This window comes from Abramis brama, assembly GCF_963993115.1.
Source record: "Abramis brama genome assembly, chromosome: 13".
NCBI classification, from domain to species: Eukaryota; Metazoa; Chordata; class Actinopteri; order Cypriniformes; family Leuciscidae; genus Abramis; species Abramis brama.
Window position 1 is genome coordinate 30,104,283 of NC_139975.1, and position 27,633 is coordinate 30,131,915.

A 27,633-nucleotide genomic window follows, 5' to 3' on the forward strand; every position below is an offset into this window, starting at 1 on the left:
GTTCAGGCGCTCCGTGGCCTGCTATGAGGTCCTTCTGATCGCCATGTGGTGTTGGATAATTCTAGAAGAACGTCAGTGAGACTTCATCACAAGCGTTACCGAAGCACAGGGCCTGAGAGTGACCCGTCAGAGCTCATTTATTTGACATTCAGTGGCTTTTGCAAAGACCCGTTACTCAACGTTCATTTATATTAGCTATTAAGTGCTCAAAGATGTTGTCTGCGGCGAGAACAGCAGCGAGAAACATGTCGTGCTCTCAGAAAACCTCCAGCAGTGTGTCTGGTCTCATCAAGAAGGTGAGTGAGTTCTTCACTACTACTGAGTGCCCTTAAAATGTGCTGTCAGTCAGATTGATTTCTCAGTGGGTATTTGATTCAGTCTCTTTATATCGAGCCGACATGATTTTTATATAGTAGAAGTTTGCAGTGATGTAACGTTAGGTTTGGTTACAGGATCCGTTGACATTTGCCTGAAGTGATTAGTAATCAAGTGTTTGTAGCCTTAACTTACTCATCATATAAAATCTGTTAAAGACAGACAACAGTGGGAAGGCAAGCTTTAAACTAACAATTTCCCTCTTGAATTAAGATAAAAAACCCAAATGTTCATGTGATTCAACCACGTTCCAGCGTTATGTAAGTGTTTTGTTTTAGAGACATGATGAATTATTATCCGTTAAATCATCTAGACAGTTAAAAGTGTGTAAACAGCAGTGGAGGTCATCCATTTGGTGTCTGTGGAGTTGAGGAAGAGTGTGTTTGAATGACCTTCATGAAGTGTCCCTGAAGCATCCCACCTCGGGTTACGACATGAGCTTTCCTTCATCTGGCTGTTTCACTGATAAATCACTTGTTGTTCATAATTAACACATACTGAGTGTTTGAAGTAATATTGGCATTATGTGAAAGTGCTGTAATCCACGTGATTCTCTTTGTTTCAACATGACCACATGGTCAGACAGACCTGTCAAATTGAGTAATTCTGTATATGTCTGTCTTTTGGCACTAACTGTACTCATATAGTCATTTCCCTTCTATTTTGAATTATAGTTTTTATATTCTAGTGAAGCTTCCATTTTTTTGTCTCCTCTTTGTTAGGCTTGTTGGAATGGATTGACTCAACAAACTCTCCAGACTTCAGCCAGACGTCAATATGCGTGAGTATCATATTAGCTGTTGTGTCATAGATGTTGAAGGTCCCTGAACGAGTGTCTGAGCTGCCGGGTGCTTTTTCAGATCCGAGGCGATCCGGGGCGCTGTCATCGGGATTGATCTGGGAACCACAAACTCCTGCGTGGCTGTGATGGAGGGAAAACAAGCCAAGGTAAGCCAGAACGAATGCTCCTGGTTTCACAGACGAGGTTTAAGACGAGTCTCAGACTAAAATGCATGTTTGAGCTGTTTTAACTGAAAGAAACAGATCTTAAAATATGTCAGTGCCATTGTTTTGTCTCAAGATGCACCAGTAATGTGTTTTTTTTAGTTTTAAGGCACGTTTATAAAAGCCACTTAAAGGCCCTAAGTGAACTAAGGTCTAATCCTGGCTTAATCTAAGCCCTGTTTGTGAAACCAGGCCATGATGTGTTAATTTAGTGGTTACAGATTAGGGCTGGAAACCAAAAGGGTGTAGGTTCAACTATCACCATTGTGTCCATTCTTGAGATGTGGGACACACAAATTAACCTGCCTGTAGTTTTTAAAATGACGGCATTTCTGTTTTGAAATTAATTTGATATGATCTCAACCCATAATAACTGAAGTACTTTTTCTTTCTGATGCTGTTGGCCCATATTGATAGGCAAGGCAAGACTTGGTCACTGCCCCTGAACATGTTGAAAAGATTAATCCAGAATAATTCCCTAATACACAAACTTAAATAAAAAAAAAAAGTTTAAATGGTTTTGTCCCAGGACTCAAGAATCAGTGATATACTGAACTGTCATGTACTTGCATGTCTTTGTTTAAAATGCACAAAGCTCATGAAATAATTTGCATTGGGCAGTACAGCAGTGTTTTTGAATAAATATTTTAAGCATTTTATTGATTGAATGAATGCTTTACTGACAGTATTATGGGGGTGGAAGAAAGATCCCAATGAATTAGGGTTTCTGCAAGTCTTAAAAAGGTCTTCAATTCATCCTTGCACAAATTAAGGCCAAATTTACTGTAAGAAGGTACAAGAGGTTCTCTTCAATATTTTGTTTTAAAAAAGGTCTTAAAATTCTGAAATTTACCTTCATAAAACCTGCAGAAACCATGTGAATTACTATGAAATGCACATTTGAAATAATGTAAAGCCCCTATTGAGAACAAGAACAAATCTGAATGAATCTTCAGTGACGAGGATGGGTCAGTCACCTCTACTACTGTCTGCCTGACATTGACATTGAATCAAAATGCTGTTGAACTAAAACGCATCACCGTAACAGGTCCTGGAAAACGCAGAGGGTGCGAGGACGACCCCGTCAGTGGTGGCCTTCACATCTGAAGGAGAGCGGCTCGTGGGAATGCCGGCCAAACGTCAAGCTGTCACCAACCCCAACAACACTCTCTACGCCACTAAACGTCTGATTGGACGGCGCTATGATGACGCTGAAGTCCAGAAAGATTTGTAAGGCATTTAACTTCAAACTTGATGTCCATACATGCACTCACACCAACATATATGTATGTTATACATACATATTGTACATATACATACATATTTACATGTGTGCTATTATACTAGCAAACTTGTAATTAGGGCTGTCACGATTCCTCAAAGTTTGAGTGCTCGATTTATAAAAAAATAAAAATAAATCCTTGATTGCAATTTACCCGTGTCGATCATTTGCCAAACTTTCAGAAGTGTTGCGTTCCAAGGACGAGAACCACATTATTACACCGTTTTCTAACTGCTGCACGACATTAAAACTAAATGTTAGTCGGCTAGAAGAGGCTTAGTTGACCAATTTTATTAGTCGGTTAGTCGCAGAAAAAAACGGAAAGCTTGAAATGTCTACTTTTAAACAGACCAATCCAAAACGAAAATAAATACTTAAAATACTGTGTCGCGTCAGAATCACTGACTCGGAAAACACTAGTTTATTAATTAATTATTTTAAATAAATTAAAATGTCTCCCTTGTTATTTTTCCAACTCATTCATAATCATTACTTTTGCCGGTGCTTTGCGGCAAGTTTTATGTGTGCGCCCGAGTGCGGAATAGGCTATATTACACCTATATATTTTAAACGCTCATTATGGTTTAGTATTCTCCTCAGTACATATTTAAGTAATTAAATTAATATAAACCCTACGATTAGTCGACTAATGGCTTAAATGAACGACTACTAGTCGGGGGCAGCCATAATTCACAGTAAATGCTGCTCTGCACAAACTCAGTTTCTGTTTGTTTGGGTTTCTAATAACATCTATTTTGGGAAGTCTGATGTGCTTTGTGTTTTATTGTGAGGTGTTGCACTGTTATCCGATTAATCGTCAAAATAATCGACAGATTACTCGATTACCAAAATATTTGAAATATAATGTACTAGGGATGTACATTTTCAGGAATATTAATAATTTCATTAAATATTAACGATCAATTTATCGATTAATCGTTAACGCTAACATTAATGATTACATATATTGGCATGAACGGTACCAAACATATTTGGGAAAGAGCAGCGGGGTAGACGTATATGTTGCGCCGCGTCTCGTTATTTTCTGTGCTTCTCGCTCACCGTGAGCGCCGTGGTTGACAGACACTGGGGACACACAGAAACTGTTCCTTGCGTGAAGTGCTCTGTTTCTCCTCCTGCTAAATCTGCTCATCTGAACACAAGCAGAAATGCTCAAAGACACACTGAGAGCGCTCACCTCTGACACTTCACACACAGCGCTCATTCAAACACAGAGAAGAGCTTATTAGAAATAACATCACTGCAAATAAAGACGATGTCTTGTTTCATCGTGTACACTTTAAAATACAATTATGGTGTTCATAATATTTACTTACAAGGAAATGCTCCAACACTCATGGCGTTGAGCCTGCATTTTACCGTTTTGGAGTAAGCCAAGGTTGTGTGTTTGTGCAGCAGACGTGAAATCCACTCTAGCTTCGGAGGATTTTATAGGCAGTGTCTTTACCCTCTGCTCGCACGATCACTGAACGCATCTGTGCTGAAATTAATCTGAGCTTAATCGATTAAATCATTAACCTGGAATTAATCCATTAACATCCTTATGTAGTGTTTGTTTTTCTTTTAAATAAGTGATAAACTTTGCTGTGATTGACAGGAAAAATGTGCCCTATAAGATCGTGCGTGCCTCTAACGGAGACGCCTGGCTGGAAGCCCACGGCAAACTGTACTCGCCCAGTCAGGCCGGAGCCTTCATCCTGATGAAGATGAAGGAGACCGCAGGTGAGTCCATCCGACTGAAGAACAGCAGTTTAAGACCATTAAGTTTAAGCTCCATCAAACCACTGTTCCTCCTCTTCTTTCTCAGAGAGCTACTTGGGCCATGCGGCGAAGAACGCTGTTATTACAGTCCCAGCTTACTTCAACGACTCCCAGAGACAGGTGAACTGCCTTTCACCACACCTTCTGCTTTCTACACTCTACTAGATTGACTTAAAGGGATAGTTCACCCAGAAATGGAAATTATGCCATCTTTTCTTCACCTTTATGTTGTTCCAAACCTGGATGAGTTTCTTTCTTCTGTTGAACACAAAAGAAGATATTCTGAAGAATGTCAGTAACCGAACTGTTTATGGGCTCCATTGATTTCCATAATATTTTTTCTCCATACTATTGAAGTCAATGGGGCCCATGAACTGTATGATTACTGACGTTCTTCAAAATATCTTCCTTTGTGTTCAACAGAAGAAAGAAACTCATACAGGTTTGGAACAACTTGAGGGTGAGTAATGACAGAGTTGATGACAGTGCATTTCACAATACATATTGTTTCAAAGCATTTTACAGAAAATGCTTGTTTCAGTCTTACATTTTAGAAGCATTCTGTTATCGGCCACTGACGTGAGTGCTCATGTTGTGAACAGCTTTGGTTCATCAGATGCATTGCTGTCTTTAAAATCTGGTGTGTTTGTTACAGGCGACCAAGGACGCGGGACAGATTGCAGGTTTGAATGTGCTGCGTGTGATCAATGAGCCGACTGCTGCTGCTCTAGCCTACGGACTGGACAAGACTCAAGACAAAATGTAAGTATCGGATGTGCTTAATTTATTTTATCTTTATATACCAACATTTGTAGGGAGTACTCCATACCACTTATTCATGTCCAATACAGATTCAGATACCAGTCCAATAATATAAAAAAAAAAAAAACAGTGCTTTAATTTTTCAGGTACAGCTGGTCTATTAAACGGTAGCAAGTAAGAAATTCAGAAATTAAAATAAATTGTAAAAAATAAAGCACTGCATAGTCTTTAGTGTATAAATTAAATGTATAGCAATTCTTGTTAAAGCTGCTAAAGTTCAGGGCTGGGTTGAAAATATAAATTTTTCAATTTTAATCTTCACATTTTGATGAACTGATATTGATTCTTAAATTTCATCAACTGATAGTTTGTAGGTTGATTTGTGAACAAACGTTATTTGTAGCGCACCTGCCATACAATAATTGCAAAAAGCTTTGTTACTTTTGATATGAAACAAAGTCTAAGCTTTCAAATTCTATCAGTTTTATGAAATTAAATCCTGTTTTGGCACTTTTTAATGTGTCGGGAGAGATCGCCGTAGCGCCTCAGTTAAAGCGGCACGTAAACCGATCGCTTCTCACTCTTTACTAGAGAGAGGAACTCTGGAGGAACATTTTGCCAGAAATATGCAATAGAATTGAATTAACATGTTCTTTAATATTTAATGTATATTTGAATGAAAACAAGGGACTGTATGACAGCCTCCTTATTAATGTTTTTCAAAAAGAAAATTGTGAGTACAAGTATAATTGTCATTAAAAAGTGATGACAACTACATTTGCTTAATTTAAATGTTGTTAATTTTAACCTTTAATATTACAGTAATGTACCAACTGGGGGTCCATGTATAGTTTACAGCATTAGTTCAGAAAGAGTTTTTTTTTTCTTGGGAAAATTGACATACTTTACCTGATGTATATCCAAATTAATCCGTTACGAATCTAATCACAAGCTTGTGAATCGAAATCAAATTGTGAATTTTGTGTCAGTGCCCAGTCCAACTAAAGTTATTCAGGCAAAAGCATGAAAATGAGTGATTTTCTCTGTCTTTTGTTGTTTGATTATCATTATTGCCACAGACAGCAGCAGGATTATTAATCAAATCTTTAATTGAGGTAGTTACTATAGGTGTATGTACGAGTGTATGCATAGGTGTGTGTGTGTATTTATGCAGATATATATTGTATTCATCTGTTTTATGCATGCTTTTGATAGGGACAAATGTCTGTTCCTCGTGTTATTATGTGGTATATAATGTAGTTGTACAGTGTTGTCTGATGTATTTTTTTATTATTATTTTTTATGCCAGCATGAAAGATGAATTTCTGTCCAGGAAATCTGAACAGACAATAAAGTCAAACAAACAAAGACCAAATGCACGGATGCATTACCTGGAGGCTTGTTACTAATGACTTCATTCAAAAGGAAACTATTTCTGTCTTTGTTCCAGAATTGCTGTGTATGATCTTGGTGGCGGGACGTTTGATATCTCTGTCTTGGAGATCCAGAAGGGTGTTTTTGAGGTGAAATCCACCAATGGAGACACGTTCCTGGGTGGAGAAGATTTTGATCAGCACCTTCTCAGACATATAGTGAAGGAGTTCAAGAGAGAGGTGTGTGTATGTGTGTCTGTGCGTGTGTTTGAGTAGTGTTGCACCCATCGGGACATTTAAAGGCTGTTAACGATCACCTTTTTTGCCCATACATTTACAAGTTAGTATGCTGTATTAAAATGTAACACACTAAATTTTTCAGACAATTTACATTGTGTAAAATACAAAAATTAAATTAGAAACCGTTATGAATGGTGCTGTTTTACTATCTAAGATCATTGTAATGTAATGGCAACCAGTAAACGACCAGTGAGAAATCATCAGTATAGATCATCGGTTCCCAACAGGGGGGTTGCAGCCCACAAGGGGGCCTCAGCGAGCTCTGTGGGGGGTCGCGTCATATTTTGAAAAGTTTTGAGCAATGAGCATTAAATAAAATTCTTAACTTTTTTTTCTGTAAAAAATTTACAAAATTTATATGAGCGAGCTCATCATGAATCCATTTTCCAATCCGTGTTTTTGTCTTATCCTGAACCACTATGGTACACCTATAATAAGTGTTTACATTGGGGCTATTTTACACTGGTTCGGATCGCTGCCGCTGCGGAGTAGCCCAGTACCTGCGTGACTGTCATAGATGTACACCGAGAGAAGTAGTTCCGGCTACAATGTTCTTCCGAAAGACGCATTATTCTGTTAATAAACGCAAGTTTATTATCGCTCGCTATTGCGGCAAAAGCATCAAAAATAAAGCCTCACATTGATAAAGCCTCACAAATAACATGCAAGTATTGAGGTCCCAGACAGCAGTCATTTAGTAATAGCCTATATTCTTTTTTTTTTCTTTTTTTTACCTACACACCAGTGTGAATATTTTTGTTATTGCATTTCAAATAGGGACACTTTATAGGCTACTAGGCCTAGGCCTAGGCTTACGTTTTTAAATTACAATGATGTTTTTGTTATTGTATTTTCAATATTATAGGCTATTATTTGTGCATAAACATATCTGGTTATAGTAAACATACCGTTTGTTTGAATATTTTGTCATCCTTGCTGCAAGCTTACAAGAGCAATAATATCATTAAATGTGAAGGGGGGCCCTAAAATATTTTCTTGGGGAAAAGGGGGTCTCGGACAAAAAAAGGTTGGGAACCACTGGTATAGATGAACACACACACACCTATGCATACGTGTGTGTACTAGATGTACTTGGTGTTTTGTTGTAACTTGTAATGCAAACCACCAATTATTAGGCAACAGCATGAAGATGCAGTGCAGTTATTGAAGGTCAAACTGTAAACGCATGTAATTCTCTGTATATAAACTACTAACGTGCATATCTGTGGATCAGAAAACACCACAGAGTAGCATGGGGCTGAGTGAGGCGGAGAGCACACATAAGCACTTTCTCTTATCTCTCCACACTGACTGACTGCTGTAACGGGCACTACATCACGTATAGTCTCGTTTGTATACGCATCTGTTTAATTCATGTGCGGTATGTTTGTCCTCGCCATCTCTAACTGTACAACAAGTCAGAAGAATTACCATAATAACTCTTGAAAACGGACACTTTATTTGGTTTGGGTTCTGTCGCCTCTTAGTTGGGGACACTTAAAGGTGATCTAAGTAACTTTTTTACCTTAACTGAACAGCTTCGGAGTCATTGGAATGGTTATATTACTTATTTCGGGTTGAATGGTGGTCGTTTCGCACCCCCCTGGTGCCCGCGAGCGGAAAATCCGCACTTGCAACTTTGAGCCGCCGGCCGCCGCGTCAGGAAGTCTCGCGTGATATCAGGTCTCGCGATGTAAACAATTGCTTTACGGCCAAAAGAAATCTGCTAAAATGCTGTCATTATTGCGCTCCCTCACGCTGTTCGAACCCGAATGAAGAAGACGCTTTTAAAGAATGTCCCATCTGCTTTGATGTCGTTGATCTACTAGCCTCTGGTGTCTGAGAATCACCAACGAGTTTTTACAACAGTGTTGTCAAATATCTATTCCGAAGCTGTGGGGGGAGCTCTAGGGAGAAACCTGCGAGCAAAAAGCGAAATCCCGAAACTACTGAGCCCTGCTTTAATATTCAGCAATATTATTGACTTGACTGCAGTGACATTTTCGAATGAGAGCTGGATGATGACATCACTGTTTTCTGCAGACCTGCTTTATAGATCAATTGAACTTATTTCATAATTGAAATTTACTCAGTTATTGAACTGAATCAACAGCTGATTTCAACTGAATGACTGTTTACTATTGTCTTTTCAGAGCTGCTTTCCAGCAGAATTGTATTCTCTCTGCATCGCTGAATCATTATTTTCCTGTTATCACTGTAAAGCTGCTTTTAAAGCGTTCTGTATTGTATAAATGGGTCACTGTTTGCATTAGGAAAGTAGTACCTAATGCAGGATTTTCAGCATCCAGGTAAAGTGTTGTTGAGGAGAGTTCGTGCTGCTTGTTAATGTGTGTGTGTGTGTGGTCTTGTTGCAGTCTGGAGTGGATCTGACGAAAGACAACATGGCTCTACAGAGGGTGAGAGAGGCTGCGGAGAAAGCCAAGTGTGAACTGTCTTCCTCTCTGCAGGTGAGTGTGTGAGTGCTAAGAGCGGTCATGTGATCAAAGACATGATTTAACCCAATAATCATACAGTGATTTATTCATTTTTGTCATTATTATTCAAATTATAACACCAGGGTTTCCGCGGGGCATTAAAAAGCATTAAAAGTCATTAAATGGATTTTGAGAAAATTAAAGCCTTAAATAGCATTAAAGCATTAAATTTTAATCCTACAGGCATTAAAATGTATAGATATAGTTTTGAAGAAAATTGTATATTATCAATTTATTTGAATATAGCCTCCATAATTAATAATTTTTATTTGCTGTCGCAAAATATGTACGTTAGTGTGATAAACACGTGGAACCAGTTTGGTAATTACTTCAGGCTGGAGCAAAATTGCCGTGATGCGGAGATGACGCGGCTCATTTTGAACAGCAGGAACAACAGGAATAAAACTAAACCAGAAAAATGGGAAAGTGCAAATTCCAGCAGAAGTGGCTGGAAGACAGTTTAACGCATTAAAACATTTAACGTAATTATCGCAGCATCTGTACATTTTTTTTTTCATCGTTTGGCTAGCTTTACATTATATGATCCCGCTCTTATTCATGCAAATGCTTTGAACTTGAACTTGGCTTGACCGAACAGTAACACACACAATTTTGCCAAAATGTCTGTTTTGTCGAGGATCCTCATAACATAAGAGCCGTCTTGAGTTAAATAAAGTCTTAAATGAAAGTAAAGAGTTGTGAGAGAATGAGACGTGTGTGAGATCCGCATCTCTGTCAGCAGAGGCTGCTCTTAAAGCGACAGCAGCCACAAATTCTCTCTGTCATTGATGTTAATCAAAGAACAAAGGTAACAGTGAAAAACACTCACTGCTCTTGACTAAAGAACTTTTGTAGCTTTAATTCGTCTATATTTAATCTAGAATTTACGCCGTGCAGACTGTTTGATAACTTTATTCAATTTCTGTATATTGTTATTTAAATGTTAGACAGGAAGGGCACTGGTAAAATTACATTTATTATGGGTTTATGTGAGGATTTATTTGAAATTCACTTAAATTAGAATTTGAAGCATAATAAATGTAAAAAAAAAAAAAAAAAAAAAAATATATATATATATATATATATATATATATATATAGCTTTCAATTACACTGTAATGTTTAATGGCTATAATTAATGGTTAAAGGAACACACCGACTTTTTGGGACTTTAGCTTATTCACCGTATCCCCCAGAGTTAGATAAGTCCATACATACCCTTCTCATCTCCGTGCGTGCCATAACTCTGTCTGACGCACCCACCGCTAGCCTAGCTTAGCACAAAGACTGGAGGTAAATGGCTCCAGCTAGCGTACTGCTCCCAATAAGTGACAAAATAACGCCAACATTTTCCTATTTACGTTGTGATTTGTATAGTCACAGCGTGTACGAATAACAAGGTCACATGAGACACAGCCATCTTCAAACCATATACATACTGGGAACTATATTCTCAGAAGGCGAAGCACTGCTACTTCTGCGGAGTGATTTACTCCAATTCTGCGAACTCTCTGCTCCTCACCACAGGGCTTCAATCACTCCGCCCAAGTAGCAGTGCTTCGCCTTAAGTCTGTAATTACCAATAATCTTCCCTTCCACTAAAGCACTCAAACCAAAGTGTTTGTTTTTGGTGTTTTTGCATGGCTGTTGAACATGTCAAACTAACAACACATCTAAAGGTGCCAAGCGTAATTTGAGTGCTGATGGGAAGATGATTGGTGAATAGTCTGTATTTTTAGGAAACAGATTATTATGAAATTGGGAGAAGAGGAACAGCTATTTCTGTTATTTCACCAAGCCATGCCAACATATTGGCAACATATCAGTCCAACATACATGCATGCATACTTAAAAAAATAAATAACAAGCATGTTATGATACATTTGTGTGAGGTTTTTTAATGAAGTCAGGTTGATTGTTAATGTTTCTGCACACAGACTGACATCAACCTGCCGTACCTGACGATGGACGCCTCTGGCCCGAAACACTTGAACATGAAGCTCACGCGCTCTCAGTTCGAAAGCATCGTGGCAGATCTCATCCGCAGGACAGTGGCTCCCTGCCAGAAGGCCATGCAAGATGCCGAAGTCTCCAAGAGTGACATCGGAGAAGTGCTGCTGGTCGGGGGAATGAGCCGAATGCCAAAGGTCAGAACTGAACCAGAACTGAACCGCTCTCCCAGGAAAGCCTCAAATGAAGCGGCTTCTTTGCTATTATACACAGATAAAACGTTGTCAAAGTAATTCCAGTTCACATGGCTACACGGAGGCGATTAAAAATTCTGTATTATAAATTAAGGCCAGACAAGTAGTTTGTTGAGGTCAGTTTGTAAAGAAAGACTACACGCCTGCGCACATATGTATTCAAACGCTCATGCCTATAGACTAAACACGTAATACACTTGTGCACGCCGTCAGCGTTTTCACAGGTTCGCGTTTTTGAAGTTTGCGCAGAGATTTTTTTCCAGTTTCAAGGTTTGCGTTCTCGAGCCGCCAGGCACTGTTGTTGTGTGGATGAGGACTTGCTGTTTTTGTTTGTTTGGTTTTTATTGTATTTATATCATATTTGTATTACATATTTTTTTTAATTGAATTTTTGCCATGAAAGTAGCCTTGAATGCTGACATGGCACTAAATAAAACAATCTGAATGTGTGCAAATGAGCAGGCCGGAGTGCGTTAGGGGTTTTCTGTTAGAGCGGTGTCGTGTTAGCGGCCCCTTAGTTAATAACTAATGATCTTTGCAACGGAAGTGAATCAATCAGTCAAAACTAACTTTAGCTGGACAATAACTTTATTATAGAACTGCTGTAAAGCCAAAACAATCTCTATTACTTTACTTTCCTATTATCTCTGTAAAGCTGCTTTGAAACGATCTATATTGTTAAAAGCGCTATATAAATGAAGCTGACTTGACGATTCGCTCTGTTCTCAGGTCCAGCAGACGGTCCAGGATCTGTTTGGTCGGGCTCCCAGTAAGTCCGTGAACCCAGATGAAGCCGTGGCTATCGGCGCTGCCATCCAGGGAGGAGTTCTGGCCGGGGACGTGACGGACGTGCTCTTGCTGGACGTGACTCCTCTGTCTCTCGGGATCGAGACTCTGGGAGGCGTCTTCACCAAACTCATCAACAGAAACACAACCATTCCTACCAAGAAAAGCCAGGTAGGTTCATACACGGGATGGAAAAAGCAATAGTGTTTTGTGATTTGAAATTTACATTTTGTTATGTGCTTTGCTTATGTTTTTTCTTCCCACAAACAAAGTCTGTTTGTCAGAATTACAAATACATGAATGCACTGTGTTTTTGTGTTTAACAGAGATTCACAGTGTTTTCACAGCGTCACTCAGTATCAGACGTGGCTTTCATTATCATTTTACTGAAACTGTCTCTGTCGATATAAAGATTCAAAGCTCTGATTCGACAGCTTGTCTTTCTGTGGCGTATCCAAACTCATGTCGTTCCAAATTCATAATTTTAATCAAACCTGGGAGATTTCTGTTCCTTCATTGAAAGTCTGTTCCACCAAAACTTTGCTATTCCTGTAATCAAAGCTGAATGTTCAGCATCATTACTCCAGTCTTCAGTGTCACATGATCCTTCAGAAAGCATTTCTTATTATTATCAATGTTGAAAACAGTTTTAGCTGCTTATTTTCTTTGTGTGGAAATCATGATACACTGCTAAATAAAAGTATTGATTTCTTTTTTTTCTTACTTACCCCCAAGCTTTTGAATGGCAAAGGCCCATTAAATGGAAAAGACATTTGTGACACTGAACCACAAAACCAGTCGCAAGGGTATTTTTTTTTTAAATTGAAATGCATATTTGAATTGAGAATAAATAAGTTCTTCATTGATGTATGGTGTGTTAGGATATGACGATATTTGGTCGAGATACAACTATTAGAAAATCTGGAATCTGAGGGTGCAAAAAAATCTAAATATTGAGAAAATCTCCTTTAAAGTTGTCCATTTATGTTGGCGATTGTGCTGCATTCACTCACAAAAATAAATGTTTTATAGATTTACGGTAGGAAATTTACAAAATATCTTCATGGAACATGATCTTTACTTAATATCCTAATGATTTTTGGCATAAAAGACAAATGTATCATTTTGACAGATATACCCGTGCGACTTATGACTGGTTTTGTGATCCAGGGTCACATTTATGAAATTAATAAATGTATATGAAAAGTTATATTTATAATTATTTATTATATTTATAATTTTCTATTCATCAAAAAAAAGAAATGTTTCCACAAAAATATTAAGCAGCACAACTGTTTAACATTAAGTATAGTAAATGTTTCTTGAGCAGCAAATCATCATATTAGAATGATTTCTGAAGGATCATGTGACACTGAAGACTGGAGTAATGATGCTTAAAATTCAACTTTGATCACAGGAATAAATTACACTTTAAAATATATTAACCTTAATGTTTTCAAAACTTTTGACCGGTAGTGTATCTAGGCAGAAAATGCTGTTTATTATGATCATATTGATAATACCAATAAGAAATATTGATTAAATGTAACTTTGTGAGAGAAAGTCAAAAGACATTTCTATATTAGTCAGTTCGATAATTATTATTATTTTATTCTTTTTACTGTTTAAATTTTTGCATTAAACATTTTCAATGTTTCTTTTTTTTTTTTTTTTTTTTTTTTTTTTTTTTACATTTTTGAAGTTGTAATGACCAGTAGTGGAAATGAAGGTTACTCTAATTTAAATCAGCCATTTCAGGGCCTAAAAGGAGGTCTATGATAAATCTTTAAGCTATGTATTGCTCAGCCCTATGTAAGGTATGAATCACGCATGTGTTGACGTTGGTGATCTGTCTCCTCTCAGGTGTTCTCTACGGCTGCTGATGGACAGACTCAAGTGGAGATCAAGGTTTGTCAGGGAGAGCGAGAGATGGCTGCAGACAACAAGATTCTGGGACAGTTCACCCTGGTATGTGCTCTGGGGCGAAATACTGAGATGCAGATTTACATTTCATATCCATTTACGACTCAAATGTTGTATTTCTGTGTTCTGAACAGGTCGGCATCCCTCCTGCTCCTCGTGGCGTCCCACAGATTGAAGTCACCTTCGATATCGATGCTAACGGGATTGTGCACGTCTCCGCTAAAGACAAGGGCACCGGCCGAGAACAGCAGAGTGAGTCTAGACCAAAATCAGCTTCAAAGGAAAACCATTCTCAGTTGTTCATCAAAATATAATAACTTTCTTATGGAGGCTATTGGTTCATGTTAACCAGTTCTCAAACAGCTGGTATTTACTCATTGTGTTACGCCACTGTTGTAGGTAATGCAACCTGTAGTAATGCAGTTCAAGTTAAAGGAGAAGTTCACTTTCAAAAAAACTTTTGCTGATAATTTACTCACCCCCATGTCATCCAAGATGTCCATGTCTTTCTTTCTTCAGTCGCAAAGAAATTAAGGTTTTTGATGAAAACATTCCAGGATTTCCCCCCATGTAATGGATTCTATTGGGACCCAAACGGTAGAAGGTCCAAATGACAGTTTAAGTGCAGCTTCAAAGGGCTTTAAACGATACCAGACGATGAATAAGGGTCTTATCTAGCGAAACGATCGGTCATTTCCAAAATAAATAAAAAAGTTTAAGTTTTATAAGCACAAATGTTCGCCTTGCTCTGTTCTGTGATGCGCGTTCGTGACGTCACGTAATACGCAATTACGTTGAAAAGGTCACGCTTGAAAAATTTCTGTCCTGAAGAAAATGTTCTTTTTGGCTTTTTAATATTAAAACACCCAGGATACGCACACGAAATGGGCATTTTAAACGATAAACTGACACAAATACATTTGAAAATGTGTATATGGTCCTCCTTCCGCACATTTGTAAACACGTCAAGCGTGACCTTTTCAACGTAATTGCGTATTACGTGACGTCTTCAACGCGCATCACAGAACAGAGCAAGGCGAGCGTTTGTGCTTATAAAACTTAAACTTTTTTATTTATTTTGGAAATGACCGATCGTTTCGCTAGATAAGACCCTTATTCATCGTCTGGTATCGTTTAAAGCCCTTTGAAGCTGCACTTAAACTGTCATTTGGACCTTCTACCGTTTGGGTCCCAATAGAATCCATTACATGGGGGGAAATCCTGGAATGTTTTCATCAAAAACCTTAATTTCTTTGCGACTGAAGAAAGAAAGACATGGACATCTTGGATGACATGGGGGTGAGTAAATTATCAGCAAAAGTTTTTTTGAAAGTGAACTTCTCCTTTAATGTAGTAAAGGTCACAGAAATAATAGTCAATAACAGTCTCTTTGAAACTTTTTTTTTTTTTTAAATACACGAGTCATTGGCAGTCCACTGTAACCCCACATTCAGATCAACTCTTTTCTAGCATGCAACGTCCACTTTCAATCGAGTTCAACCGCTCAGTTTGAAAATTACAGAAGTAAAACACGTTGTGAAAACCATCACATGTAGAATTTGAGTCTTAATGAAAAACATTAATCTTGCTTCTGCTTATTTTTTGCATGCGCTTCATTCAGTTGTCATCCAGTCGTCCGGTGGCCTCAGCAAAGACGACATAGAAAACATGATCAAGAATGCAGAGAAGTACGCAGAGGAGGACAGGAGGCGGAAGGTAGTGTCCGATTTCCTAATGCTTCAAAATCACAGCTCGTTTTCAACATGTTTGTCTTTATTTGAAACCGTTTTGAGCGTGGTCTTATTTGTGGCGCCTTAAAAGCTGTTGCAACATCTTTTGATTTCGATTCAAAGGATCGTGTGGAAGCGGTGAACATGGCCGAGGGGATCGTTCACGACACCGAGTCAAAGATGGAGGAGTTTAAGGATCAGCTGCCAGCCGATGAGGTCCGACACTTCTACTTCTGCTGCTACTTATTATCAGTCTGAAGTGCTGAAACTCCTGTATTGTTCAGAGGCGTTGTATAAACGTTTTGTGATCTGTTCCTGCAGTGTAACAAACTGAAGGAAGAGATTGTTAAAGTAAAAGAGCTTCTGTCACGGAAGGACGCGGAGACGGGAGAGAACATCAAGCAAGCAGCCACAAACCTGCAGCAAGCATCACTCAAACTCTTTGAGATGGCGTATAAGAAGGTACAGTCAATCACGTGACCCTTTACCTTTTTTACTTTATATTTTCTGATAAACTCATTTGACTTGCTCATATTTTGCCTTATGACTTGTTAACCTGACAAGCTTTTGTCAGTCAGTGGACTATTTTGAAAGAGCCCTAAGGCCTGTTCACACCAAGGATGATTATATCTATCTTATCTATCTATCTAAAGTTTTAAAAATCCTTCTGAATGTAAAAGAATAGCACACCATATTACAACTATAACAGCACAGAGAAACCACATCGTTGGAGTCACTTTCAGAACAAGTTTTTCCAGCTGATGGACAATAAAAGCATTGACAGCCAATCAGAATCCGTCCTGCTTCAAAGAACTTGAGCATTTAAACCAGCAGAATACAAATCTGTGGTGCGCTGTTATTATAAACATAATGATATTGTGCGTTGGTGTGGGCGCTAAATATTAGGTCTGTGACGGCTCTTTGTTAAAAAAAAAGAAAAGGAACCAAACCATTATCCACCCACGGTTCGGCATGAATCTCTAATATGAGACAGACAGAGTTCCCCTATGAATCTGTCGATGGATACTCTCTAAGGGCCGTGTACTGTTAGTATGTTAGTCTGGTGTGTCGCAGTTTAGCATAGCAAGTGAAGGAGACTAATCTGGCTTCCCAATACGTGACAACAGCGAGGGTCAAAAAAACATGGACAACAGTCACCCTTTGTAAACTTTGTTCGATGCGAGTGCCATATGCTCAAGGCATCATGTCTGATATGACCAGTCTTCACAGCATCATCACCCGAGCGCAGGTGAGACCTAAACCCAACTGACAGTCAGTGCCAATTCAGACAGACTCAAAACAATGAAGAAAGCGCTGACAGGCTCAAACAAAAGCACTGCCCAATGGCCCGGGGTTGGCGCTCGGGACAGTCCCGATCCGGCCAGTGCTGCATCGGCACGAAAGTTTATCATTTGCATGTGTTTTTAAGCCTTACCCATTTAAATATTAAAGCACAAGAAGACTCAAGAGAAGTAGCGAGCACTGTGTGAGAAGTTTAATACACACGCACACGCACACGCACACACACACACACACACACACACAGAAAGCCTGGTCTCAGACAGAGTGCAAATGCTAAATTTACTTTTCACTTTGTCTTTCGCTTGAACGAACAAATTCACACACAATTGACAACATGCCAAAACCGTGATCCGAACCATGAATAATTTGAACTGTTACACCACTACTAAATATGGGTTCACTCTATATAATATGTACTTGCATCAGGAATAAGTACAGTGTACTTGTTGTGCTGATGTTGTGTTGTAAGACGCTTTTGCTGGTATTGAGGAGTGATACGGGGAAGGTCTGATGTTAAGGTTGGGTTAACAACAAGGGCAGGGTCAACGGTGTAGCTATACATGTAATTACAGAAATTATTTACAGATGTAATTACATGCAGGTAATTATAATGCATTGTATCAAATTATTAATTTAAATGTTAGTACGGTTAGTAGTCTTCTTAGTTAAAGACACCTAATATAAAGGGTGACCAAGTATATACCGGTAGTTATCTTTATAGTTATTGTTCTTTGTGTGAATGGGCCTTTACAGTTGTTATAATAATAAAGTACAGGGCTCCAGACTGCGACCGCCACGTGGTCCAGCTGATAAGAGCTGCCATGTCTGTTGCGTATCGAACGAAACCGCGCTACTGGTTTGAGCCTGTGCGGACCGTTTATCAGCTCGGAGCAATGATGTTTACTCACAGGCCGATCTCTACACAGCGCTGGGGAAGCCACTGAGAAGCGTTAAAATTCAGCACAGAATTCTCTGTTATAAACCATATCTGATCAAACAGCGCTGATGTGGAAACAGGAGAAACATTGTGCCATGAACAAACAAGATATAGAAGGCTTTTCAGTCCACCAGTTTAGAAACGCTAACTGTAACTGGTATTGTGGCAGACATGGTCAAATGTTTTTACATTAATAGTAAAGTGCTTCACACTTTTTCCAGCACTTCAAAGCTCTAAATATTGTCCAATTTACATGTTATTTTTAATGTGATGACCAAAAAAAAAAAAAAAGGTTTTTACATGTTAAGTTAATTGTATCTGCATCTCAACTCCAGCTCAGTGCTTTACTGTCAAATGTACATTTCCAAGAAACAAACATGTAACATTATTAGTTACTGCACTTGCAAACAATCAAAGCAATAGTCATTTTATGATTAAATTAACTTAACAATTAAAAATCCCCCCTGAAGCGTATAGACTATTAATAGTGATTTAATCTGGTAAAAACACAGCATGTATCATCATTCTCTGAACTTTACCTGAAAGTACCTTTTTTACACCTGAGGTATTTCCGGGTATGTCTGAAGTATTTCCTCATCTCCTGAATATGTGTGTGTGTGTGTGTGTTTGTCAGATGGCGTCAGAGAGAGAAGGCAGCAGCGGCTCGAGCTCAGGAGGAGACGCCGGAGAGAAGAAGGAGGGCCAGCAGTAAAGCCCGTGACCCTGGAGTTCACTGTGGGACTGAATGTGTTTCTCTGAGCAGCGTACGCAAGATCTTCTCACATATACTGTGTTTTTGACAGTCAACTCTACAAAACAATATTACCAATTCTCCTCATCCACCTCCCTTAATGTCTAGAAGCTCCGATTCATTTGTGTCTGCTGAAAATAATCTGCATCAATCTTGAAGCAAAATGTGCAATGAAGTGTTTGATTTGCCATGTTGGATTTAAAGGTCAGCCTGATGATAGATAGACATGCTCATCATAGACGTGAGCCTTCAGCCTTTAGACATGCATTCCAGCCACTGGGCGCAGTGTTTTGTGTTGTGACGTCTTTAAAGATATATCTTTGTGTTCAGAATAGTATTTTTCAAAAAAAAAACATTGGTTCGTGTCGGAGATAAACGAGGCTGAATGTGTGTCTGATCGGCTTTAGGATGTCTATATCGGCAATGAGTGTTTATAAAATCAGGACTTCAAGACATCAATGTTTTCTATTTAAATACAAGAATATCTGTTCTGTCCATCAGTTCTGCTTGGAAATTGCTGATTCGTATATTTCAAGCTTGAGCTGGTTAGTTTGGAGTGAATGAAACTATGAATGATGAAACTCAATAATAGAATAGCTGGTGTGGAATTGATTTTTCAATCTGTCATATATTTTTCTTGTTAAATTTGCTGATCATACCAGCAGGTTTATATAAGAGCGCACAATATGACTCTGTCCTTCCGTGACGGATGCTATTCAAGAGGGATTGATGGACAGATCTGTGCTGATTTGTCAAGAGCTCGGTTAAAGATAGCCGAGGTGAATTGAATATCTAATCCACATTTTCCCGTGATTTGAGCAGTTTTTCCTTTATTTAAATCAGTGTTATGTGTTGCTGTTATGGACGATTGTGATTTACTTGAGGGAAGCCGAGCTCTGAACTGAGGGCTTGCGTTCTTCCTTTCTGTTTGTCGGTCTCGTAACAGCACGATGTAACACACACACACACAAGCCCGTCTACTCTATTATTCTACACATGACTTTCTGGTTCATTAAAGAAGAAGAATCTGTAACCATAGAAGCTCTGTACAAAGGCTGATGTCTGTTGAAAATGTTAAATGTTTAAAATGATGATTTAATGGGTTTAAAGAAAGTAATATTCCAATGCAGTCTTTTATAATAAAACGTTGTGTTTGAACTCGTATTTGTGTGTTTTTCAGGTAAATTGTGGGCAGTCAATCAAAATGAAGTGTTCCCACGGAAAAGCATTTATCACTCCCTGAAAGAGTTGACACATGAGAGAAGCATTTTGACAGATCATGCTGGCCCCTGCAGTAGTTAACTTATGTTACTGTTAACTTATGTTATGTTACTTAGTCGATACTGCAATCTTAAAATGGTTTATAGGTGATTCAATAAAATATTTTATTGAAAATTGACAAAGTGATCCACAAATACTTAAATGTAGCTCAGATCAATTAGGCTTCCAATCAGTCAGTTTAAAAAATAAATACAAAACCTGTCCTAATAAAAAGAAAGCAAGTTGAAAAAGATTTAATCCAATGTTTGGTGATAATATAACATGACGAGAGATTTATGATATTTTTTGTTGGCTGGTCATTTTTGACCCGGGGACACCACAAGTTTAAGAAGGTGTAATAATAATGCATTGACATTTAATTTTTTATTTTATTTTTTATTTTCAAGTTAAATATATATTTAAAATATTTTTTGCTATGGTATTTAAATTTGTTTATGTCTTGAAGACTTAAGGAGAGATGAACATATTACTTTAGGGTGTGATCCTTTCTGCCATAGTGAAAGTGAAAATGTCCAGGAAAAGTCCTGGAACAAAAGAGCGGAACCCTGGTTATGTAATGAGTTTCTTCTCTTTCTTTTCTTTCTTTTTTTGTGGTGATGCACATCAGTAATGTATTAGGGATTCATGGGTCAGACCACTTTAAATGTAATTTAAGATTCTATGAAAAGCCTGTGTTTTTAGAAATAGGACGATAAACGCATAACTAATATAAGTATTATTTAAGATGACGTTTATGCAATGATTTGAAATGAAATTACACTATAGACTACAATATACATTACGTGGTTCCCTATTGTTGCATGTTGAGTATATGGCAAAACACCACCATTAAATATATTTTTTAAATGTGAAAAATATTTCTTGAAGTACTCCTAAGATTTTAAGTTAATATTTCAATGATTTAACAGCATTTTTCCATGTAATATAATCATTTTAACTCTAAAAAATAAAAAAAAATAAAAAATAAAGACAAAAAATATATATTACTTTCATAATAATAAAATTGTATATATAGCACGTTTTAAGTACTTATGGAACACTTGTTTTCATTGTACATATCATTTAAGGGGTGACAGACGAGTATGCATAAGCATTAAAACTAAATAGATAAAATCTTTATTTACAGTTAAATAAATTGTACATTATTACTTGGCTCTCTTTAGTACTTCAATGTGATTGGCATGAATGCCTTTAGCCTGTGATTGTGTGGCATTTTTTTTTAAGTGCGTATCAAAATATTTGACTGTTTGTATCGCTTTATTTGTCTGTGAATGATACATAGTTTTTCAACTACTCTCTATTAAAATCGTGTTGAAACCTTTTACAGTCTATGGTTGAAACTGTTGTGTAAGAAACTTCATGGCAGTGAGCTGTGGCCTCGTGGCTATTGCCGCATCACAGCTGTGCTGATATTCACAACACCAGCACTCTGGTTTGTGATGTTGATTAATATGAACATACTGTAGAAGAACTCATGTTTCAGTCTCCCATCCATTTAAACGAGCCTCAACACTCCATGATCCATGTGACCATTAATGATGCATTTGTCCAGGTCATGTGATTGGCTGATCAGTGTTCTAATGTAGCAGCTTCACATCAGCTGTGGCAACTAAATCAAAATTCAGACTCAGTTTTAAGAAGGGGCCAGAGGACTTTGTCCTGAAAAAAGTTTGAAGACTAATAATGATTTACAAATATTTTACCCATTAAGCTTCAAGTACACAAATTAAATCCGAGCTACTTTTCATAACAAAGGTTCAAGAGAATTAAACGAGTTCTTGGCTTTTATTTTGACACTGTGTTTCGCCGCAGCTTCCGTAAGATCACAGTGTGCGAGTTCACGCGAACGCGAGTTTGAACGCTATCGGACAGGCGCGCGAGGATCTCTGAGGCGGTGAGAACTTCTTCAAAGTCATTTAATAAGTTGTGTTATCGTGTTAGTGCTTAAATGAAGACTCGTGTTAGTTCTGGTATTTAGTTGTATGGTAAAACATATGTCATGGATGTGAGAAAAATACAGGAAATACTTCTTGTCATTGGGCGCGCGCAGGAACTCCCATGTCAAATCTGATACTGAAGTGATTGAACTGCGTTCATACGCGTCAAAACTGCAACAGCCATCTTTATTATTATTTTTATTATTAATATTAATATTATTATTATTTTCATATTGAAAAGTGCGTTCGGGGCGTGATTGTTTTACATATATTGTCAAAGCGTCATTACACTAACGTACAGCAGTAAAACTAAAGTAATAATAAAAAATGAAGATACCCGTAATAATGACAAGAACGGTTATTACAATGTACAGTAAACTAATCATCATTATCAATAATATTATAGCGGGATAGTTGTACTTTATCGTCGTGTGAAGTGTGGCTGTGAGTTGAGACAGTCACTGCTAACAGCAGCTAAGCAATGTCACAGTCTGTAGAAACTGTTTTCAAAATGAAGGAAGGGTTCACTTTTCTAGTATTAACACATCGTTAACAACATGTGCTGGTGTGTTAGTTTAAAAAAAACTTGAATATGAGACTTTTTAATTGACTTACTAACTTTTCGATAGCTAATCTAACGGTTAGCATTAGCCGCTTCCGCAATAACAGTGTGTCTGTCAGCTCTAGAGACCTGATGCCACTTTACTAACCTGAGAGTTTGAGTCTGTTAATTAAGTTTGCTGGTTTCAAGGGGATTTAGTGATCCCAAAAAAAATTACTCTTCCCAAAAAATCCTGAACTGAATGAAATCTGACAGGATTTCTATTGGATTCATAATGTATTGTTTTGATTGAATCAAGATGCTTTGATATCAGTTTCAAATTATGCTAGCAGTGGAGATCCTGTAAACTTCTTCAGGATGTTTTGACTGTGATATGAAACACAAGGTCTATTCGTTTTTCTCAATATTGATCTCAATTCCTTGATTTCTATCAATTATTCATGATAAAGCATGATTAGGCCTACATGCACAAAAGTTAAAACTGAATTACAGATTTTTACAAAAATCTCATTTTGTTGTTTCCAGGTGATACCACAGTTACGTGGTTTATTCATATTGTAAAATAATAATAATTTAATGTGTTTTTTAATCCTTGTGCTGTACTGAAAATCCTTTACCTAATTTGGTGTTCCCGGTCAAAAAAGACAGGCCTTTTAAAAATTGCGTCTTCATCTCTCATTATGCTTTATTACCAAATATGTGATGCATTCCAACTTGTTTTCTTTTCAGTTAGGACAGGTTTTGTATTTCTTTTTGGATCAGACTGATAGTAGGCCTCATTGATCTGAGCTCTGAGGCTTACTATCAGTCACATCCAAAAATAAATCTTCAAAACCTCTGCTAATTGAAAGAAAACAAGCTGATAAAAAGGATGAATCCAGTATTTGGTAATAACAAAGCATAGCAAGATATTTAGAAGCAATTTTTTGTCACTGTCTGAGTCAACATGACTGAAACACAACATGAGGCCAGCTGTCAGAAACATATTTGCTTAATGTCTCTCTTTTTATAATGTTATTGCTGCTACCAAGTTGCCAGTCTTATTCAGCGCTCCAAAACATCATTCAACTAATAATCACAATTACAATTTCAAGGGAATAATCGACAATTATGATTTTGGTCATAATCGTGTAGCCCTATTTTCACATTTTACCTCCTCAAAAACAGCTCTGTTCACAGGGACCCGTTTCGGTGCACGTCTCTTTAAATGATAATGAGCAGCTGCTCACCCATGAGGGGTGTCAACGCAAGACATGCAAAGTTTTGCCTTGGCGGACAGTATACATATGGCGGACGGGGAAATATGCTAATATGGGAAATATGCTAATACGGGACAGTCCGTCAGTGGTCGTGGGCGGAGCATGTTTTGAAAATCCAAACGGCTTGATTATTGAGTGTTTAGGCTTTTTGATTATAAAAAAAAAAAGGAGCGAATGGATTTTCTTCATCGTATGGTGGTTGTGTCCACACACTGCAAAGACACATTTATATGCAAACGCCATATAAAAGTGAATTGTGCGTCCGATGACCCCTTTAACGCCTCCTCCTTGACTTGCTCTTAGGTGCCGCTGCCCGTGTGGACGCAGAATGCAGACCATTAAGTGTGTTGTGGTGGGAGACGGGGCGGTGGGCAAGACATGCCTCCTCATTTCTTACACGACAAACGCCTTTCCCGAGGAGTACATCCCCACTGTGTTCGACAACTACAGCGCTCAGATGAGCGTGGACGGGCGTACGGTCAGCCTCAACCTCTGGGACACGGCGGGGCAGGAGGAGTACGACCGTCTGCGCACGCTCTCATACCCGCAAACCAACGTCTTCATCATTTGCTACTCCATCGGGAGCCCTTCATCGTTCGCCAACGTTCGCCACAAGTGGCACCCGGAGGTGTCTCACCACTGTCCCAGCGTGCCCATCCTCCTGGTGGGCACCAAGAGGGATCTGCGCTCGGATACGGAGACGGTTAAGAAGCTGAAGGAGCAAGGGCTCGCTCCCACCACCAACCAGCAGGGCGGCGCTCTGGCCAAGCAGATCGGGGCCGTGAAGTACATGGAGTGCTCTGCGCTCCTGCAGGAGGGCGTGCGGGAGGTGTTCGTGGAGGCCGTCCGCGCAGTGCTCTACCCCACCACCAAAAAGAATAACAAGAGGTGCGTGCTCTTATAGTCGGACATGAACTCATAAACACGCTGTGATCCTGGTGTTTGTATCCTCCTCTTCCCATCTCGGCCTCTTCTCTAGCTCTTAAAGGACTTCCTCTGGCTCACTGATTTTGAATTTCGCTGACACGTTCACTTCACATTCCTTGTAAATGCAGTCTGTTGCAGTCGCTTACCTATTGTTCTGAAGATTAATAACAGTTTATTGCCACTCAATGAAAGATACATGATCATGTGTGTAGATCGGGATTGTGGCCTTATTACGCTCCTGACCCGCGCTGTCCTGTGCCTTCCGATAAATGTGCAATATGATGAAGACACATCAGACTTTACGTTTATAGTCCCTTTGCAGGAAGTATTTCCCAGCCAAATATTTGATGTGCCTTAGATATTTTTTAAAAATATATATATTTTTTATCCGTACCTGTTCAGTCATCACAAAAGCAATATTTGGACAGGTTGTAAAAAAGAAGAGAGGATTGTTTGGGTTGCGCTGATGCGATGATGAATTTCATATAGAAAACTGCAGGATATATTTTACTCCAAAATTACAATAATTTCCATAATGAAATGAAACCTTTTTTTTTTAGAAGCATTCAGATTTTTATTAGATATCCTGAAGTCCTTTCCTGTAATGCAAGAATGAAACTCCTCCTTTAAGATGGTACAACAAATACTGTAATGCTGTACATTTCCAGTTATATTTAACAAATGCAAAACTTCTTAGTGGTCCAAAAATTTTACTGCAAAAGATAATTTCTTATTTTTCTACTTGTGATTTTGGGATTAAATATGACCCTTAATGGTGTTTTTGAGATTAACCCATGATCCTGAGAATTGTGCCTTATGTGCCTCTTTAAAGGGCTTCATCCTGCTGCTAAACAAGTATTATATTAGTACTGTTGTCAAGATAGCAGCCCATATCTCTTCAGCAGAGATCAGGTTCCTCCGCATGCCGTACTGAGCCTTGAGTTCGATCTGCCGCTTGATTCTTAGTTTTCAGCCTGCCTCGCTATCTGACGCTTCACAGGAGTCGTCGTCGCTTGGTTTAGTCAACGCCTCATTCCTCAGACCCAGCGAACGGCTCGCTCTCGCTGCACTGTGTGACAAAAACACTGATTTATCTTCCAAGCCCAAAGACTGAGCAGCAGGCATGCGTGATCCGCCGGTTCACAGTACAAACACAACAAGCACTCAGAACTGATCATAAATGTTTCAATCAAAGATGATTGTTTCGGGTTAGGCATTTTATTGTTATTATCAGCCATGGAGTTATTTTTATTTGAGGTTGCATGTTCAATAAGAGGCCAGAAGTTGTCTTGTCATGTTACCGAACGACACTGGCCTCTGTATTTCAATATCCTCATCTCACATACTGACTATTTTCAGTGTTATTGTCATAAAAGTGTCTTTTCGTTCATCTCAGCACAGTTTCTAATAACGGTAGCAGGCAGTCGGTGAACTGCAGGCATTACGGCGTTATAATGTGTGAAAGACCTTTGCATGTGCTGATATGTGATTAATAACTGGAAGCCGTGGTTAAACATTTTGCAAAACTGACATCATTGAATGACCGACTTTGTGGAAACCTGTGATTCACTTTTAAAAAGTTAGACAGCCAATGTTTTATAAGTGATTTTTAAATTGCCTAGCATTTTTAAATTTTGAACTTTTCGCTTTTTCTTACTTGTCCGCCCAACATGGCCAAAGAGTGCCTTTTGGATACAAAGATTTTTAGTGGAATAACTGGACTCGTGTACGTTAACGTTTGAGTCGCACCTGACACGATGAGCGTCTCAACTAATCATTCCTTATTTTGATTTAGAGTGAGTGTTGCCGAACTCGATGTAAGCATCGCTGTGTTGTTGCCGAGATGAAATCTGTAAGGGAAATGCAAACCTTGCTCTCACTGTTAGGTGTGGCGGCGTGTGCAGTGGTGGATGACGAGGGATTGTCTCTGTTTCATCATTTCAGCGCAGCATGCTGTCATGAGCTTCACGCTGCACACGGTCTGTGTGTGTCTCTGGTATGTGGTACTACATTTATACACTGGGAACTCAATTTTGTCAAAATTGCCTTTTTGTAACCAAAATAAATTTGTGTAAATGAACTAACCGTGAAATTATTTTAAATTATGCTGAATAAATTTTTACGTACAATTGACTTGCCTTTCTTTGAGATTCATTGTCTCGCCTGCTGTGATTCGTGCGCTCAGTGTTCTGGGTAATGCAGAGGCACACTTGGACACCCTTCCTGAGGCTGAGATCAGGGGTGTATTGCTGCTGACATGATAAAGTGCAGCACATGTTCTCACTTAAGACGGTTTCCGCTGCCGCCGCCGCTGCTGTGTGCACAGGCCACAACAAAGCTGAAAGATATCAAGACGTGCTGCAAGCAACACAAATGCAAACTTTTACACAAGAACATGTGGCAGGCCAGAGTCAGTGGCATTGCTTTGTGGTTGCAACCTAAATGCTTCATATGTCAACATGATATAATTTTTCCTGTGATATTTTCACTTTTCAGCTGCAAAAAATAAAATAAAAAGGGTGCTGTGTTTTTATTCGTTTAATTTGAGAAGTAGATTTAAATGTAAAATTATTATTACTATTAAATACTTTAATGTAGCATGTACTCATACAATGGAATTGCAATATTTTTTAACTCTAGTGCAGTTTTTAAATGCTGCAT

At 38.5% G+C, this 27,633-nt stretch overlaps 2 protein-coding genes across 2 annotated transcripts; both read left to right on the forward strand.

Moving 5' to 3' along the window:
• Window positions 1-25: 25 nt before the first annotated feature.
• Window positions 26-20,170, forward strand: hspa9 (heat shock protein 9). Its single transcript, XM_084133736.1, has 17 exons — window positions 26-296; window positions 1,098-1,156; window positions 1,236-1,323; window positions 2,429-2,610; window positions 4,281-4,405; window positions 4,491-4,564; window positions 5,100-5,206; window positions 6,657-6,819; window positions 9,255-9,347; window positions 11,311-11,520; window positions 12,307-12,534; window positions 14,227-14,331; window positions 14,421-14,538; window positions 15,908-16,002; window positions 16,140-16,232; window positions 16,338-16,478; window positions 18,890-20,170. Exons 1-17 carry the CDS (start codon window positions 213-215, stop codon window positions 18,965-18,967), a joined length of 2,043 nt encoding a protein of 680 aa, XP_083989862.1. The 5' UTR covers window positions 26-212; the 3' UTR covers window positions 18,968-20,170.
• A 1,913-nt stretch (window positions 20,171-22,083) lies between these two features.
• rhogd (ras homolog gene family, member Gd) lies at window positions 22,084-27,105 on the forward strand. The gene is made up of 2 exons (XM_084133502.1): window positions 22,084-22,181; window positions 24,349-27,105. The coding sequence occupies exon 2, from the start codon at window positions 24,374-24,376 to the stop codon at window positions 24,947-24,949; it is 576 nt and encodes a 191-aa protein (XP_083989628.1). The 5' UTR covers window positions 22,084-22,181; window positions 24,349-24,373; the 3' UTR covers window positions 24,950-27,105.
• Window positions 27,106-27,633: the final 528 nt, after the last annotated feature.